General features: G+C 38.2%; 1 protein-coding gene across 1 annotated transcript; it reads left to right on the top strand.

The window, feature by feature from the left end:
* The first annotated feature begins 1,541 nt into the window (after positions 1-1,541).
* On the top strand, positions 1,542-10,641 carry nat16 (N-acetyltransferase 16). Its single transcript, XM_061066564.1, has 5 exons — positions 1,542-1,600; positions 6,982-7,207; positions 9,450-9,674; positions 9,785-10,110; positions 10,413-10,641. Exons 1-5 carry the CDS (start codon positions 1,542-1,544, stop codon positions 10,639-10,641), a joined length of 1,065 nt encoding a protein of 354 aa, XP_060922547.1.
* The last annotated feature ends 2,943 nt before the right edge of the window (positions 10,642-13,584 follow it).

Raw genomic sequence — 13,584 nt, 5'->3', positions numbered from 1 at the left:
AGCACTGCACATAGAGCCCTCTGTATGACTATTTATGCATTCAAATGAAATCAGCTTGCCTTTTGTAGAATCAGTGGTGAGTCATCTCAAGGAGAAGGAATGAGAGATTTCAATACCAGTAAATATATTGGTTGGCTGTAACCATAGCTTCTTTCTTCATAATGTCAAGCTATGGAGACCATATCGCTATTTTTTATGTGAAGTAATAATTAGTGCTAATGATTAAAATATTTAATCGCGATTAATCGCATTTATGTCATAGTTAATTCAAAATTAATCACAATTAATCACAAATTGTATCTATTATAAATGTCCCTTCATTTATTTTTCTTCGTTTTAATGCTCTTATTAACATGGAAAAGTGGATTGGCTTGCTTTATGCAAATGTTTTATTTTATCGAAAAACAACATTGCCAAACAGGGCGGTACAAACTAAAATTATAAAGTGCACATTTCAGGTAAACAAGGACTCAGCCTAAAGTGCAGTTAAACCGTGGCTTAATGTTGTCTTTTTTTCAAGTTTGCTGTGAACATAGCAGTCAGGCCTCTTATTTCAGAAACAATGAACCGTAACAGTTAGGTTACGAATAAAAGGTTAGCCTACTACTTCTTTGCTTTCAGCCAGCTACTCAAACAGACAAGCAACAAAATAACAAACAAACAAAATACACAGGCAAATGTCAGCCTACTTTGAAATAAATTAAACACAGAACTTTGTAGGGCTATTTGAGTCCTCCCCATATTTGTGGAAAATGTATGAAATAAGAAGTACCCTATTTTGAAATAAATAAAAACATATAGCTGCAGACTAATAGCTTAAAAATATATATTTTAGTTGGCGAAATATAAAAAAAAAAGCGAGAGCAGGTCAGACTGGAGGCTAACACAAATACTGAAGCTCGGTAGAAACCAACTGCAGCTTCTGCTCTGATCAAGAAGCTGAGGCGCTGATCTCTGAGCAGCTGAGACCAGAGAAACTCTGGGTTTTCACTGTTTCCACTGATAAGAAGCAGCCGGTCACTGAGCGGCTGCTTCAAGTGAACGTCTCTGAGCGAGTGCGCGGGGGCGGGGGGCGGAGTCCCCGGGACCGGTGCGCTATCTGGGAGCACACACACATACACAGACACACACACTCGCCCGCTCCTGGTACAATGATGTTTTAAAAAATTATTGTGACTTAGTCATCCACCAACATGCAAAAGCGTGTGTCACACGGCAAAAGCGTGAGAGTTGGCAGCTCTGCAATAATCTTGCGAGAAAAAAAATTGACGTTGTTAAAATGGGTTTGCATTAACGTCGTTAATAACGCGTTTAACTGACAGCACTAGTAATAATAAATCAAAATGCATTTAAGAAGATCCAACTAATCATTTGCTGGTGCCTGTGTGTCACTGGTTTGTTTCATGTATAGGCGGGGCAGCGTGGGAAAAATGACATAGAGACCACTATCACACAACAGGGTGGTATGCTTATGTGTTTGCGTCAGCATGGAGTCATCTGGCATGAAGCACTGGAGCCAAGGATCTATCCCGGAGACATGAATGATTTTGGTGTCCATGCTCCCATCACTTGACCAACAGGATATTCTACCAAAGACATGGTGCGTTCCTTTGAGTTTTGTATTATTCAGGCACTCAAGAGACTTGTTATTTTCATTATGATGGTCTTATCTGTTCTTTGTGAAAGTAGGGGGATACAAAAAGGAGAGCTAGCAAATAAATCAAAGTTGGTGCGGTAATAGAGACATACATTTTAATTCATGAGGAATGTGTGCCATATTTGGTTTTGATCACCAGTGTGTAGTGACTAAAATGGCACTCAACCTCTCCCTGCTCCTATCAGATGTCATCAGAAATCATCATGAATACTTTTTCCAATACTTCACCCTTCAGATTGGAAAACTCAATCTCAATAACTAAAAACTATTATTTGTGACAAGTATATATATAAGTTATTTGAGTAGTCTTATACAGTCTTGCAGCAACAAATATGGGTATGGAAACTAAATGTATTATTGCATTTTTCATAACACAGTGTAGTAAATTGTAACCATACATTTTAGCCAATGATAATCCTACTGCTCATGGGAACAAAATATGAGAGAGAGCGAGAGAGAGAGGTAAAATAGCATTGGCAGGACTGGACAACCCAGCCAAGCTTGGCAGCTCATCTTAAAGCATAATGGAAAAATACCAGTGTGTGTGTGTGTGTGTTCAAATGCTGTGACCAGACAGTGTTTTCATTACAAATACCCTCACAGTGCACATGGCTGATTGATAGATTATTGGAACATGTCTAACATTTTTGTGTTAGCCTCTACAAAACAACAATTCCCCAAGGGACTCACTAGCGCCCTCTGATCTTCTCTCTTAATGGCATCAAAAGACTTAAACAAACACAGGTAATGAAAAGAGCTGACAATAAACCATTTTTAGCCACAACTAAACGTAAAAAATTAACACTGACTGTTGAGATTGCGTTTACAATTGTTTTCTTCCATTTCAGAGACACTTTATATAGATGAACCACTGGACATTTCTATACTTTTTAGAATCCTTGTGAAGAGTATAGAAGAAGCTGTTAATCTGATGTTACACCTTGTCAACATGTTTCAGCCATAAATTTGAGTCGCCTCTCTCAGACCAGCCTAATGGAATAGTTGTACTTTCATTTTTCTTCTCATTAAATAATAAAATGCACTTATAAGCTTCACACTACTGTAGTCAACTAATGCAACAACCCAGTACACCAGCCCTAAAATTATGTAAATCATTTTTGGGCTGGTGTCCTTAAATCAATAAAATGGACTTCCCAGCCTCCAAGCACTCTGATCTGCTTCAGAGTGCCATCAAAATTGCAGCACCACTGTAATTGTAGAATTTAGCACTTGCTATGTATTATGTCAACAATAAGTTATTGTATGTCTTCAACATCTCATATTCATATCTTTTTGATGTTGATATCAATAGATACTGCTACTTTGTGCCAAACTTCTGTGACCCTTTCCATTCTTTCTGCTATTAGTACTTGGATGATATAACAGTCCAGCACTGACATTCCTCCACATTATGTCAGGTTCGTTGAAGCAGATGGCCCCAGGATGCAGAGTTTGAACAAAAAGTGTAATTTTAATAGGAACAAAACAAAGGAATCTCAAAATGCCAAAACAGAAAAAACTAAAGCACACAGAGGAAAACACCAGAAGCTTACGATGAGAAGCAGAGGACGGGAGCTCAGGAGACAAGGGATACCAAAAAGCACAGGAGATTACGACAGGACATAAGACCGGCATTTAGACAAAACATTACGACGACGAACCGACAAGGACAAAGGGAAGCACAGAAGCCTATATACACACCCAGGGAAGGCAGGGGCAATTGAACACATGAGGACTGGTGCAGACAATCACAGAGACAGGAAGGGAAGAAAATACACTAGGAACAGAGCCTACAAAATAAAACAGGAAACAGAAAACATGCGACACCGAAACAACTCAGATAAACATAAACACAAGAAGGTACAAGAAACACGAGGTAATAATTAAACAGAAAACACTTTTAATGAAGAGGCGGAAAATAACACTAAGACAAAACACTTAAAAATACAAAACCATGACACATTATTCTTTCAACATTGTCTTGCCACATTATGCCGAGTCATTTTCCCAGCCTGCACCTAGGGTCCTTTTGTATTGCTGGAACTTTTTTGTGGAGACATAACCTTATCCAGGGTTTTCTATCCCTGCTATCTATGTGCTTCACTGATAACACATAATCTTTGGATGCATCTTCTGGATGTACTCAAAGGCTCAGGACATTCACCTTGAAAGCCCTAGCCATCCTCTTTCTGGGGTTGAGTTTTTATTTTGAAACAAAAATGTCCAGGTGTTTATATTTGCAGTTGCCATGTCCCACCTTTGGCATACTAGCAAATGGAAATGTGATGACTGTTATTGTGGTATGCCCCAAAATATTTTATTTAATTACTTTAATAGTAATGTAAGAAATGACACCAGACTGTTTATTTGGCGGTAACGTCCACCCACATGCCAGATGCAGTCTGGATCATATCTATGGTCTGGATGAGGAACTGAATGGTCCGTGTCTTCATTGCTGCTGCATTCAACCTGTTTTCTACAGGTGAGGTGAGTAGTGGGTGAGAGTCACCTACGTTAGCTCCTAAAGCTTCCCATGATCACCACGGGTGTCATTGAGACATGTAGATGTTGTTTTGATTGTCTACTGAGACTAGTTAAAACTTAGAAACTCCGCTGTGCAGTGAGGCGGGAGACCCTCGCGCCACTGGGTGGGCGGGGCTTAATTTGCCTGTATAGGTGTTTATTTTACCTGCGCGTCGTCTTGCAGGCGGGTGTTTGCTTTACACAGTGTGTAGTTCATCTCCAACACACATAGACTCTGTAATTAAGTTATGTATTGTTATTGTGCCTTATAAGCTAATGTTAAATAGGTCTATATTGCAAATGTTTATATTTCTTCAGGAGTGATAATGTGTCTTTAGATGTTTGAAGTAAAAAGACAGCATAATAAGTGAATGTATGTTTTATGCACTTTAAAATGCAGTTACACTCAGAGAAATGTTTGTACTTGAAATTGTGTTTAATTTGAATAAGATGCAGTCTGGATGAGGAACTTAATGGTCAGTGTCTTCATTGCTGCTGCATTCAACCTGTTTTCTACAGGTTTACCTTTGCTACTGTGGTAGCAATCTTGGGACCCGTAACATTATATTTTATGTTGATGACTTGTGGCTGTAGTTGTTTCTGTTAAAGTGACACTTGAATAAAGCCCTACTTTTTCCTATTCCCATCTTGCCATAAACTATTCAACGCTGTGGATAGGGACATTATATGTCAGTAGTTCCTTGCCATCTTCTATTGTGTCTATACTGGCCTGTGCTTCTGTGATGTGTTAGGGTGATGTGTTTTGCTAGCACCTCCTCATTTAATTTGTATTGCTTCAGTAGCGAGGAAAATATTTGAGGTAGTTTCTTAAGCTCTGTGCTGTAAAATTTGCAGGCACCTGGATGTTATACTTCCATTGAAATAACAGTTGCAAATCAATCAATCAGTTAATGTTGAGAAAATGTTATCCTTTCATTTAAAATATCTGATCAAAGGCTGCCACCTTTAAGTTTTTGAAACTATGAACAAAGTTTGATAAAAATGCAAACACTATCCCAAACTTGTTTCAATATCCAGCACTACAAATATGTTATTCAATTATTATAATTTACTTAAATTGTTGTATCTCATCATATTGTATCACTCCTGTTGTGTATAGATTTTTGTGTCTCATGTTTTTTTTTCTGCACAAGCTTTTTTTATTGTCACAATAAACTGCATCATGTGTTCAAGCATTGTGTTTTAACCTAATAAATGCTAAACTTGTAAGCATAAATCTTTTGTTTTTGTTTTCCTTGGTGGAGAGGCAGAACAGCTCACACCTGTTGAGTGTTCATTTTATGCGGTATTATTACACATTCAATGTAATCTACATTTTGCTTTGTCTCATAGCACTGCTGCCAGAACACATGTCATTTTGTGTACCTACGCCAATACCACCCCATCTCAGTATCGAATACACAATTAATAATCTGTATTTCTTATATCCTCATGTACCTCTAGATTAATTAATATGCAACCACGTGGTTTCTAAGGCAAAATTTGCGATGGAGCAATTTTGGTCTCGCTAGCTTTCTATAACACATTTGTGCATTTAATTCTATGAATTATTTAGCCAAGCTATGAACAAATACTTGTAATTTGGAATGGGTATCAGAGCGTCTTCGTGTACAGATTAGTGGCAAGAGGATATGGATTTACCAGATTTATGGGAAAAGACAGGGATCAAAATAGGGGCCAGTCTTCCACTTCCTATTCCCTCTGTGTTTCTGTCTCTTATTCCCTTCATCTTGTGTCAGGTCTGAGGTTTGTTCTTTGTTACATTCTGTCTTTGTTTTTGTTCCCTTTTCTTATCCACCCTTTCCCTTCCCTTATTGCCAAATCCTCTCTTAAGAGTGGTATTCAGTAGTTGTAGTGGATGAGAGGGTGATGATGTTTTGTACCCTGTGGCACACAAAACATAGCCTTGATTTGAGGTCACGTGGCCGGATTAAACACTTTCTGCCCTGTGTGTTATTCAATCCTGTGCAAATCTCATCCTTTTGTCCATCATTTGTTTTTCTGTTCCAAGTAAATGTTGACCTTAAAATGCTCTTATGTTAAATCCTGCCTGTTTTTTTGAATTTGTCAAAGGAGGCCTGTTCCCTTAATTGGCATTTTACAGAATACACAATATAACCCCAAGCTAAAATGGATTTCAAATATACATTTTTCCCAAACTGTGCCCCAAGACTTGGACCTATCTCAATTCTAGTTACCCAATGTTCTCCTTTAATCCCTCTAGAATACAATATAATCCAGCATTTAATACAGAGTGGATAGTGCAGGCTACTTTGATAAGTTTGTTATTGCTTCCAATATTGTGGTGCTGACATGGTGAAAGTATTGGTCGGTGTAGATAGTAATTCACTTTGAATGTTTTCCCTTTGTGCCTAGATCAATTAATTAAATCTTTTTGCATTTTATCACATAGATTTGTAGACTTTTTTTGATTAGACTATATTTGACTAAGACGTGTGGTGGGCAGTTGTTATTTGTTGTTGGAGTGACTACACCATGAACACGCTCCCAAAAGACATTCAGTCTCTTGAAGCTTTGTGTCGCTTTTGATCAATACATTTTTCTACATTACCCAGAATTTGCCACCTAGCTACAACTCCTAGAATAGGACAGCTCTTCGGAATGCCTAATTTGGGTTTAAGAAAATGCATTTGTACCACTGTGCTATGCAGTAGAACCATTTGGGTAACTCTTTTGACTGATTGACAAGGACATCCTGCTCTGAGACACTTGATAAATACAATCAAAAATAATCTCTCCTCCACTTTGTATCTCAGCAGTTGTCTCAAGATGAAGATTGATACCAGCCTGACTATGCCCCAGCTCCCAGAGGCAATGTCCCAGGCTGGCCTACAGTTTACTGTGGCAACTGAGGAGGACTTTGATGAGATCATGGCTATGAGCCAGGATATCTATGGAGGCCTGGACTACTTGCCCACTAGATACACCAGTTGGCTACAGGAGACAAATCGTACAGTCATATTGGCTCGCAAACAGGGAAAAGTGGTAAGTTCAATGAAGACTTTAAAATTAAGTGGTTAACAAATGCAAATATCTTGTATTCCAAGATCAAAGTCTCCCTGAGAATATTCTACTATGTCATAATTATAGTATTACGATCCTATCTGCAACTGCTGCTATTGTTTTTGTCATCCCAGCACATTTAGCTGCTTAAACATGTGTAACTTTTGCTCAAACTTTGCATGAAATTCAGATGTGCGAGAAATTTGTTGATCCTTTGTATTATGCTCAGATGTAAAAAAAACTCTAGGCATCAGCAATTTTTGACTTTTGGTTCAGTAAAAGGCAAGATCTACCTATTGAAGCACTGAGAGAAAAAGCCAGTCCAGATGAAATTCCAACTTGAGGTCTTATATTTAGGCTAATTGTATTTGAATGACATGAAATGCTTTGGTCCAACTATTAAATTGATGCAATCAGGAGAGTTCTATGTTCCATGTTATGCAGCATCACTTTTCACAATGCCATCAGAAGGCAAACCTGTTATGTCATTGTTTCTCACTCAAGTCAGTGTGATGGCTGTGACTCAACTGTCTGTGAGTGCTTTGTAGCAAACTACAAAGCACTCACAGACAGTTCATAGCTACAGACTGCCAGTCTGAGGGTGAGGTGTCTGTCTGTAAGCCGGCTCCTGTACTTTGATTTAATTATTTTCATCTGTGAAAACGCCATTTCACAGAGCTGGATTCAAAGCTCATGCAGGTAGCTGAGGAAACATCTCTCTAACAAGAAGTCCCCAAGAGTCAATATCTCTTTATCTGGCTTTAAGCTCTGTCATATTACAAATCAACCATGTCAATGTCAACTCCAGTTAAGCAAGAACTTGCAGAAATGTTGCCCATAGGTCTATCAAGCCCCCCAGATCCAGTAGCATGCATCATCTAACAGTTCCCCAGTATTCTGCCAAATTTTTGTCATTTCCATGAACATTAACAAACAACTACTTTACTTTAACAAACAACTTCAAATTTGGTCAGTGCAAATACACAATCTAGGCAATCGTAAATTTTCCTTCAACAGCATCCCCGTGGAGATATCACCATGAAACAGGGTTTTTCATTTATTTGACTTTATAATGTCAAATCTGCACAAGACTTACCGTGTTTGATGACATGGCTTGACCACGTTTACATGCCAAAATTCAACATAATCATAGCACACAGGCCTGGTCAGGCAGAAAGAGCTCTTTTTACAAACTTACATTTTGAAATGAATGTCCAATTTCTAGCGTAATCCATCACACAATGGTCGAAAACACAAAAAAAACACAACATTGATGCAGTGAAGTGTGTATAGAACCATATGCACATACCCTGAGCCTTAAAATCAAGAGGTAAATTCAGTATCAAGTGGACCTATTATAATATGCAGCAAAGTACCAGATGGACTTCAGAAGAAAACCTCTAATGATTATGTTCGATCAAGGTCAAGCGGTTTGATAAAATGTTTGTGTGTTTTTTTAATGCTATTTTACATTGTAGGTCCCTTTGTAGGTGGAATCCCAGGGTATTCCCAGGACAAATTTGATCTCTCTAGCTCAATCTATGTTTCCCTTAGTTCACTTCCCAGTTCGACATGCGTAGAATATCTAATTAGATGCCTTCCTCCACACCAAGCTTCTCACTATTAGTAAATCAAGCTTTGTTTTAGTTTCATCTTCAATATACCAATCTAGTACAGAAATCTATACAATACAATTTTCAATTCTATTTAATTCCTTTAATACCAAATCATAACATATATGATCTCACGGCACTTTACATAGTAATATCGTGCCTTAACAAATTCTAAGAAAACACAACAGTTCCTGCAACGAGCAAGCATTTTGGTGACTGTGGAGAGAATAATCTCCCTCATTAACTGGAAGAAACCTTTAGCAGAGCCAAACTGTGGGTGGCTGTCACCCTTGACTGGCTGGGGTGAGTAGAGAAAAACGGCTAAAAGAGGAGAAGTGGGTGTAAAAGAGGGGAGAGGAAGAGAGAGAAAAGGTGACATGTAATAAAGTAAATCGGGGGCAGAGACCTAGAAAGGGGGAGAGTAGGAAGAGGTCAGTGCATGAGGGGAGTTCTCCAAGCAGTCTAGGTCTATAGAAGCACATCTACCATCTTTTTTTACTCAGATTGCTCTTCCCACACTAAGTTAGAATTGTGGAAAGTTCTGAAAGGACAATGTTTATGTGAAAGCTTGTCCTTATTTGTCTTAATTTTTCCTCTATGATGCTTGACAGATTGCTCTGGAGTCAGTGTGTGTGATTGATGATGGGGAGACCATGCTGGTGGAAGGTCTCCGTGTCGCCCCGCAGGAAAGGGGAAAGGGTGTGGCAGGAGTTCTGCTTCGTTTTTGCTCTGAAATGGTCAAGTCCAAGTACCCAGAGGTCAAAGTGAGTCGTCTGACCCGTGATGATCAGCTTGGACCAAAGGACTTCCAGAAGTATCGTATCATAACCAAGCAGGTACCAACCACAAACTAGTGATACAACTTTTTGGTAGTAATAATATGCTTTGTCTTGCTTTCTTTTTTTTGTAGTTCCTCATCAGCTTAATCATTGGTTTTCCTCTACAGGGTATTCTGCTGGTGCGCTTCAGAGCAGAAGATCTCAAGTTCCGTCTGACTGAGCTTGGTCTGGGTGGAAACACATCTTCCTCTGATTGTCCGCCAGTACTGCTTGACCATACAGCTATCCACCGGCTGTATCTGACTACTGACCTTATGCAGGGGGTTCTTCCTAATGCCACCATCATTCAAGACTGGCAGCCATTCAAGCTTTTACCCAGTAACATGGTCATCCTCCTGAAGAAGGACATAGATTGGATGGTGGATGATGTGTCCAACCCTACCGTTGCAAGCCTGTGTACCTTCCCTTTCAGGGTGCCCATTGGAGATGACTGGTAGCTGTCATTTTATTTGTTCATTCATAATACCAAGCTGGACTTTCTATTTAAGTCAGGCACAACTACTCTTCGTAAGTGAGTGCACAACAATTAAGTTGCATGCAAGCTGCCTACTATAGTCTATTTTAATAATAGCACAAGAAGGAGGCACATAAATGAATGAAATTGTAAAATAATTAGATACTACACATAATGGCCTAAAGGTAACTAACCCATTTAAGAGAGAAGATGTTCAATTTCAGATCAGCCAGCCTTTACACAGTGAACTAATAGGCCTATCTGTTTTCTTTTTCCACCAGGTATTACCTCAATATTGACATGTTTGGTAAAGACCTGGACCTGGTACGGCAGCAGTTCTTGTGCCACCTGCAGAGCCACGCCACCACCCTGAAGGGTCATGTGATGTGCCAGATGTTCTTGGACCCACTGCTCTGGAAGCCTATGGCCGAATTCTGCCACAATACCTTAGGTGTGGAGCTGGTGAAGGAGTACACTGAGCAGTGCGTAGTGGAGTCAGACGTCATTTAGTTCCAAAAGGTGGATGAAAAGGTGTAGAAGATTAAGAAACCAGAAAGGACAAGGGTCTAGACAACAATGAATGGACACAACTTAATCACGCTTAAAAGAAAAACACCCTCCTCTATACTTAGGAAACAGAAACAAGTTTTAAAAAAAAATTTGTTTTTGCAAAACAAAACTTCTAACAATGCACTGAGACTTAAATTAAAAATGCAAATACAGAGCATGGGGAAAAAGATCAAAAACGCACCATGTAATCAGCTACAATAGGTCTGTAACAAATAATGAATTTGTTCCAGCGATGTATTGATACAACTATTTTATGTAACATTTTTAAGGCTGTATAGTTTTGAGGTGAAGTTAAAATTTAGTGCACACAATATAAAGAGGAAGGATTTTATAGCACAAACATTTTTTTCTTAGAGGTCTTCATGGGTCAAAATTTGGATTTAAAAAAAAAAAGACCTAATCTTAAAAAAGCCTTTATGGAAGGTCAAACCTAGTTGAATAGACACAAGGGTGATTTGGTCTGGTGGGTGTTTTTTAGCTGCAAATTTATTATATACTACAGATGTGACTGAATGGCAATGTATTCCAGCTCAACACTACAAACTATAGCCTCAAAAATGATCACAGACCTGGATCATCATCTTATTAGTTTGGCTTGAGTTTAAAGAAAATCTATTATTCTCGTTTATGGGGTTCATATTTTAATTGGGGGCACTAAGGTTTACAGGCTCAAATGTTCAGAAAATGCTTTAGTTTCTTTATTCTACTAAATAATAATTAAATATTTGAAAAATATGTTCCACAGCCCACTTCTCTTAAGCCAACTGTGTACACCGGGAGACATACAGGGATAGTTCAACCAAAAATGAAAATGCACTCGTTATCTACTCATCACTTTGCCAAAGGAGGGCGGGATGAAGTGTTTGAGTCCACAAAACACTTTTCAAGCAAAAGCAAAGAAACATAAAACACCTCCATACTGCTCCTGTGGTGTCATCCAAGAGTCCACAAGCCCCAACATTCAAATTTGAATGTTTTTTAACCTTAAAGTTCGCTGTGATCAACGCGGACATTAATGTTAAAAAACCTTTTCCACGTTTGAAGAATCGGTCACCATTTACTTGATTTGGCTGCAACGCTGCTTACCCATGAATTTCCAAAATTGTTTTGTGGATTCAAACCCTTCACCTACCCCTCCGCCGGCAAAGTGGTGAGAAGATAATGACTAAATTTGCATTTTTGGGTGAATTACCCCTTTAAGCTTGGTTGTACTGTGTGGTGTATTTATATTTTGTTTGCCAAGGCGTTTCAGAAGCCTCCAGAAAAGTGTTTACTGTGGGAGAGAAGAGCTCCCTCTTCTTTGCGATTTTGAGCAATGAACACAAAAAAATATATACAACCCACTTGAGGACTGGGAAAGATAATAGATCTCCTTTAAGTTTTACTTAAGTCATTGCCCTTGTTTTTGACAATATGTATGTCTTGGAAACATGGAAAGATATAATAAGAGTATTAAGTCAACATGAAAATCATATTCTGTGAGGACAAATTTGAAGTTCCCTTCGGTCATCTCAAATCTCTCGGTGCTTTCTGTAAATATAAAACTTTTAAATATGTACACAAGCTGAGTTACTGGGTTACTAAATCTGCACACCTTTGGGGATACTTGATTAGAATAACACAGCCAGGTTGTGTCGAAGATAGGATGAAAAAGAATAGTTCAGAATCCAAAAGGGGTAATTTATAGATCCCATCTCTCAATGCTGATGGGATGCTTTTAACTAGCATTACTTTAGCAACATCAACAACAAAAAAAGCCTGAAAGTAAAATGAATACGCTCTGCTTCAAATGGCTTTAAGCTGACCCTTTAGTACAGTCATAGCTATGCATTAGGTTTTATTGTTTCTGTTTATTATAATCAAAGAAAAATAGACTAAATGCTGCAATAAGATATTAACAGATATTATTGACAAGGCAGTGTTATCTCAGTTTACCATTGTAAATTGGTAGCCTTCTGTCAAACCGAATGTTACTGTGCAGTTAACTAATCAGTTACTGCAGAGAAATGTAGTAGAAATAACTGTTTTAGAATGAACAGGAATATAATATTATATAGACTATATAAAATCACTAATATTAGCTGGCAATTCATTATGAGTAATAATGATCCTTCTGTGACTCAGCTCAGATACAGCTATGTTAGAGCAAACAAATCTTAGTGTATTGTCTAGATATGAACAGAATATACTGGAACTAGAATGTCCATTAAGATCAGGACACTTAAAACTGTTTCTTTTAAAGCATCTCAAAACAAAAACAAATATGAAAACATGCAAATAAAAGTGAATTTTTGTATATTCAGCACTTTGCTGCCATTAATAATCCCACTACTGTGGCAGATGCAAGTGAGCTAAAGAGCACGTCAATGGACTTGATTGAACAAAAAGCAAAACCCAAGCTAAACCCATCCTTCATGTTTTCTACTACATTAGCTAGCTGAATTAGAAGAAGCTGTAGGTTTCTTCAATTTCCAAGTAGTTTGGTTAGTTATAACAATCTAAGAGCATGGCACAAGTGGGTTTAGTGGGTGTCCAAACTCACTTTTGTTAGTTTATTGACAGCAAAAAAGTATCTGCGCTAGGCGTATGGTTCAAAAAGGTTGTTCCTTACCTGTTAATGATAGAATGGTGTGTTTGGATGCAACATGCAATAAACCAGAGTGCCATCTCCCATTCCCTTTAAAAAACAGGTAAGCTTGCACTTTGGTGGATTGCTATTATAATGGTGGATTTGCAAAGGAGTAAAAGAGAACACATCTCTGCAGAGAATACAGACACAGACAAAAAAATCTGTTGTGTGCAAAGTGAAAGCTTGTGAGCATAGTGTGTAACTATAATCTAATTACATATTTTTAAATCCAGTTTGGGGTGATAGTTATTAGT

Source organism: Limanda limanda, chromosome 22, assembly GCF_963576545.1.
Source record: "Limanda limanda chromosome 22, fLimLim1.1, whole genome shotgun sequence".
NCBI classification, from domain to species: domain Eukaryota; kingdom Metazoa; phylum Chordata; class Actinopteri; order Pleuronectiformes; family Pleuronectidae; genus Limanda; species Limanda limanda.
Note: the sequence above shows the minus strand (reverse complement) of the source record. Positions and strands in the feature narration are given on the sequence as shown.

Bases quoted from the DNA above. Each gene is read 5' to 3' on its own strand.
- nat16 (XM_061066564.1), top strand. From the start codon at position 1,542: ATGATTTTGGTGTCCATGCTCCCATCACTTGACCAACAGGATATTCTA. The intron at 7,208-9,449 runs GTAAGTTCAATG...GATGCTTGACAG, and splicing joins CTCGCAAACAGGGAAAAGTG to ATTGCTCTGGAGTCAGTGTG. The intron at 9,675-9,784 runs GTACCAACCACA...TTTCCTCTACAG, and splicing joins ATCGTATCATAACCAAGCAG to GGTATTCTGCTGGTGCGCTT.